Consider the following 4,242-nt stretch of genomic DNA (forward strand, 5'->3'; position numbering starts at 1 on the left):
ATCCGCATACCATGGTTCTTCCCCCATGACCACCATCAAATACTCTTCCGGGAAGCTATCTTCAATACCCATGTTGTCTATCTCTTCCATTTCTGTATTTTCTAGTCTAGAAAGATGGTCAGCAGCTACATTCTCCATCCCTTTCTTATCCTTGATCTCGATGTCAAATTCTTATAGTAAAAACACCCATCGCATCAACTTGGCTTCGCATCCTGCTTGGCAAACAAATACTTAATAGCAGAGTGGTCAGTGAAAACATTTGTTATAGATAAAATAAGATAGGGGCGGAATTTGTCAAAGGCATACACCACGGCTAATAATTATTTTTCAGTTGTGGTGTAGTTTTCTTGGGTCGGATTTAAAGTCTTGCTTACATAATAAATGGGTCAAAAGTGCTTGTCAACCCTTTCGCCAAGCACGGCTCCTAAGGAAAAATCGCTTGTGTCACACATTATTTCAAAGGGCAGGTTCCAGTTCGGGGCGATAATGACCGGGGCATTAGTTAATTTTTCTTTCAAAATTTCAAAAGCAGCTAGACACTCTTTAGAAAAATTAAAAGGTGCATCTTTTAAAAGTAATTGAGTTAGAGGCCTAGTTATTTTAGAAAAATCTTTTATAAAACGGCGGTAAAAGCCCGCGTGCCCTAAAAAACTTCTAACGCCCTTCACATTAGTCGGTGGGGGTAATTTAACAATAGTTTCAATTTTTGCCCGACCACCTCAATCCCCGCCTTGGATACTTTATGACCTAAGACTATGCCCTCTTTCACCATAAAATGGCATTTTTCCCAATTGAGAACTAAATCGGCCTTTTCACACCTAGCAAGCATCAAGTCAAGGTCAGTAAGACAATCATGAAAAGAAGAGCCAAAAACAGAAAAATCATCCATAAATACTTCCATAAACTTTTCCACCATGTCGTGGAATATCGTCGTCATGCATCTTTGAAAACTCGTGGGTGCATTGCATAACCCAAAAGGCATGCATCGATAGGCAAAAGTCCCAGTTGGGCAAGTGAAAGTCGTCTTTTCTTGGTCAATTGGGTCAATGGGTAATTGGAAGTAACCTGAAAATCCATCTAAGAAACAGTAATAGCTATGACCAGATACTCATTCAAGCATTTGATCGATAAAAGGAAGGGGAAAGTGGTCTTTACGAGTAGCATCGTTTAGCTTTCGGAAATCGATGTATACTCGCCATCCAATTACCGTTCGAGTTGGTATGAGCTCGTTCTTCTCGTTTGTCACTACTGTCATCCCTCCTTTCTTAGGCACCACTTGAACATGACTAACCCATGGACTATCAGAAATGGAATATATGATCCCCGCATCTAAAATCTTTACCACCTCCTTTTTTACCACTTCTTGCATGTTCGGGTTCAAACGCCTTTGATGTTGCACTCCCGGCTTTGCTCCTTCTTCCAGGTTGATCTTGTGAGAGCAATAGGAAGGACTTATCCCTTTAATATCGGTGATTTTCCATGCAATGGCATTCTTTCTCTTCTTTAAAACTTGGACTAACTCTTCCTTTTCAGATTTGGTGAGGTCAGAAGCTATAATTACAGGTTTTTGTTCACCTTCTTCAAGAAATGCATACTCCAAATGATCAGGTAAAGTTTTCAGTTCTGATTTCGTGTTTTGTACACTGAACACGTCGAGTCCAGTGAGGGGACTCGTCGAGTCTAGGCCAAAATCCTTGTTTAATCGCGATTTCTCACATGGACTCGTCGAGTCAGTGACTGCGACTCGGCGAGTCGGGTTTTCAGCACTTCTGATTAATTTATTGTATTCAGCTTCTTCTAGCAGTCTCTCTATCTCCATCAGGTCTCTTTCAGCATCAAATCATCGTCAAAGGCAGTGGTAGACTTGCTTAGCTTGTCTTCTTCCATTCTTCCATTAATTATTCCAACATGTCAACCAAAAATGTCGTGTCATCACTATACCTTGCATGCTTCATGGCTTAATCAACTCCAAATGTAACTGATTTGTTTCCCACCCGAAGGGTAAGTTTAGAATCTCGCATTTCTACTATAGCACTTGCGGTATTTAGGAAAGGTCTTCCAAGAATGATTGGGACTTGAGGATTCGCTTCCATGTCTAGTACTATGAAGTCCACGGGGAACACAAACTTATCAACTTTCACCAATAGGTCCTCGTATATCCCCCTTGGAAATGTCACCGTTTTATTCGCTAAGTGAATTGCCATTCGAATTGGCCTTGGCTCCATAAGGTCCATTTTCTTAAAGAATGAATATGGCATGAGGTTACCACTTACCCCTGAATCAGCCAATGCATGAATAGTTGATAAATTTTCGAATTGGCAAGGCAAGGTCAAACTACCCGGGTCACCCATCTTCTTAGGTAGTTTTTTCAACATGGCGGCTGAACAATTTTCATTGAGAACGACCTTCTTCACCTCTTCCATCTTCTTTCTATTTGTAAGAAGCTCCTTTAATAATTTGGCATACTTAGGCATTTGTGCAACCGCCTCGATGAATGGCATATTAATTTGAAGGGCTTTTATGTGTTCCAGGAATTTTTGATAATCAATATCGTGCTTATCTTGTCTAGCTCGGCCTGGAAATGGCAATGGAGGCTGATATGGTTTAATAGGAGGATTATTTTTCTGTTCAGGTGGGGGACTTGTCAATGTCTGCGACTCAGCAAAGTCGAGTCGGGTTCTTGCGATTTTTGGTTTTCTGCCTCTTTCTCTTGCACCAATTTAGGATCTTCTTCCTGGATAGGGGGCAGAGGAGTAATTATCTTCCCGCTCCTAGTTGTCACGATGTGTATATGTGCGCCTTTCAGATTATTTTCGGTATTACTAAGAAGTCTACCCGGTTGTCTTTCGTTTACTTGTTGTGCGAGTTGTTCTAGCCGATTTTCATTGTTGAGAATGGAGGCTTGCTGATTCCTAAGCAGAGCTTGTTGATCTTTCATCATAATTTGGTGCTCTCTCAACATGTTTTGTTGATCTTTTATTGCAACATCGATATCGTTATGCCTTTTCTCGGATGCAGCTATGAATCTTGTAAGCATATCTTCCAAATCCGATTTCTTTTCTTGCACCGGCTCCTCCTTTTGATAAAAACCTCTTGCTTTTTGCTTATACTTTTCCTCCTTCGCCTTCTTGTATTCGTCACAAGGTAGCCATTCTTTCTTGGGTTTTCGCCAATCATCATCATATCTATCACCACTTGAATAACACACTTGGGCTTTCCAATTCCCATTCTAATCAAGATCACAGTCTTCAGTAAGGTGAGGCCGTCTACAGTTATCACATCCCACTCTAATGGCATGGATGTATTGGTCCATCTTAGTCATTATTCGATCCATGCTCTCTAATTTTGCCATCATTGCTACCATGCCATCGGAAATAGAGTTCACCACCCCTCGAGTTGAGTCATTCCTTGGGTTATGATATTCTCTAGAGTGCTTAGAGAATTCTTCAATGAGTTCCCTAACTTCTGCCGGATTTTTCTTTTTTAATGGGCCTTGAGAGTCAAGGAGTTGTCTAGTGGTGAAATTTACTCCATTATAGAAAATGGAGACTTCTTCTTGAACGTTCAAGTCATTGTGGGGGTAATTCCTCAACAAGCTTTTGTATCTCTCCCACGCCTCATATAGTGACTCGCCCGCCTGTTGCTCGAAATTGGCAATGGTTTTCTTCAATTTTTCTATTTTCGAAGGAGGGCAAAATTGGTCAATGAACTCTTTACGCATTTTTGCCCAAGTGGTGATGGATCCTAGGGGAAGTGATTTCAGCCAATCTATCGCAGCCCCCTTAAATGTGACCGATAGCATACGAAGCAAAACAGTCTCGCGAGGAACGTTCGGGATGTTGAAATAGTCGGCTATGTCGTTGACCTCATCGATGTGCTTTGACGCGTCTTCGTGATCTTTCCTGTAGAATGGGATGTCCTTGAGTTGAGCGAGTATGTGGCCTTTTAGCTCGAAGGTAGAAGTTGCTGGAATTGCGGGTTGCACTAGTCCCGGCCCGGTATCATCACGCATCCTCTTCTTGTATTCACCCATGGTGAGATCAGCAATGTTAGCCATGGTGTTATCGGGTTCGCCTTCTAGGTCGCTTTCTTCTTCGGTTTCTTCTTCGGTTTCTTTTGGATTGGGGTTATATCCAAAGCCTTCTATCTTGCTTTCTTCGCTCTTTTGGCTGCTAGACTCACCCACTTTCTTGCTTTTCTTTTTTCCAAAGAACGATTAAGGTCCTTGAAAGGTGATTTCTT

At 41.6% G+C, this 4,242-nt stretch overlaps 1 protein-coding gene across 1 annotated transcript; it reads right to left on the minus strand.

Moving 5' to 3' along the window:
• Positions 1–664: 664 nt before the first annotated feature.
• Positions 665–2,501, minus strand: LOC145139880 (uncharacterized). Its single transcript, XM_079073554.1, has 3 exons — positions 2,036–2,501; positions 1,156–1,578; positions 665–1,065 (listed from the first exon to the last, which is right to left on the minus strand). The coding sequence occupies exons 1-3, from the start codon at positions 2,499–2,501 to the stop codon at positions 665–667; spliced, it is 1,290 nt and encodes a 429-aa protein (XP_078929680.1).
• Between the last annotated feature and the right edge of the window lie 1,741 nt (positions 2,502–4,242).

Source organism: Lactuca virosa, chromosome 9 (genome assembly GCF_052849685.1).
Source record: "Lactuca virosa cultivar CGN04683 chromosome 9, Lactuca_virosa_CGN04683_v6, whole genome shotgun sequence".
NCBI lineage: Eukaryota > Viridiplantae > Streptophyta > Magnoliopsida > Asterales > Asteraceae > Lactuca > Lactuca virosa.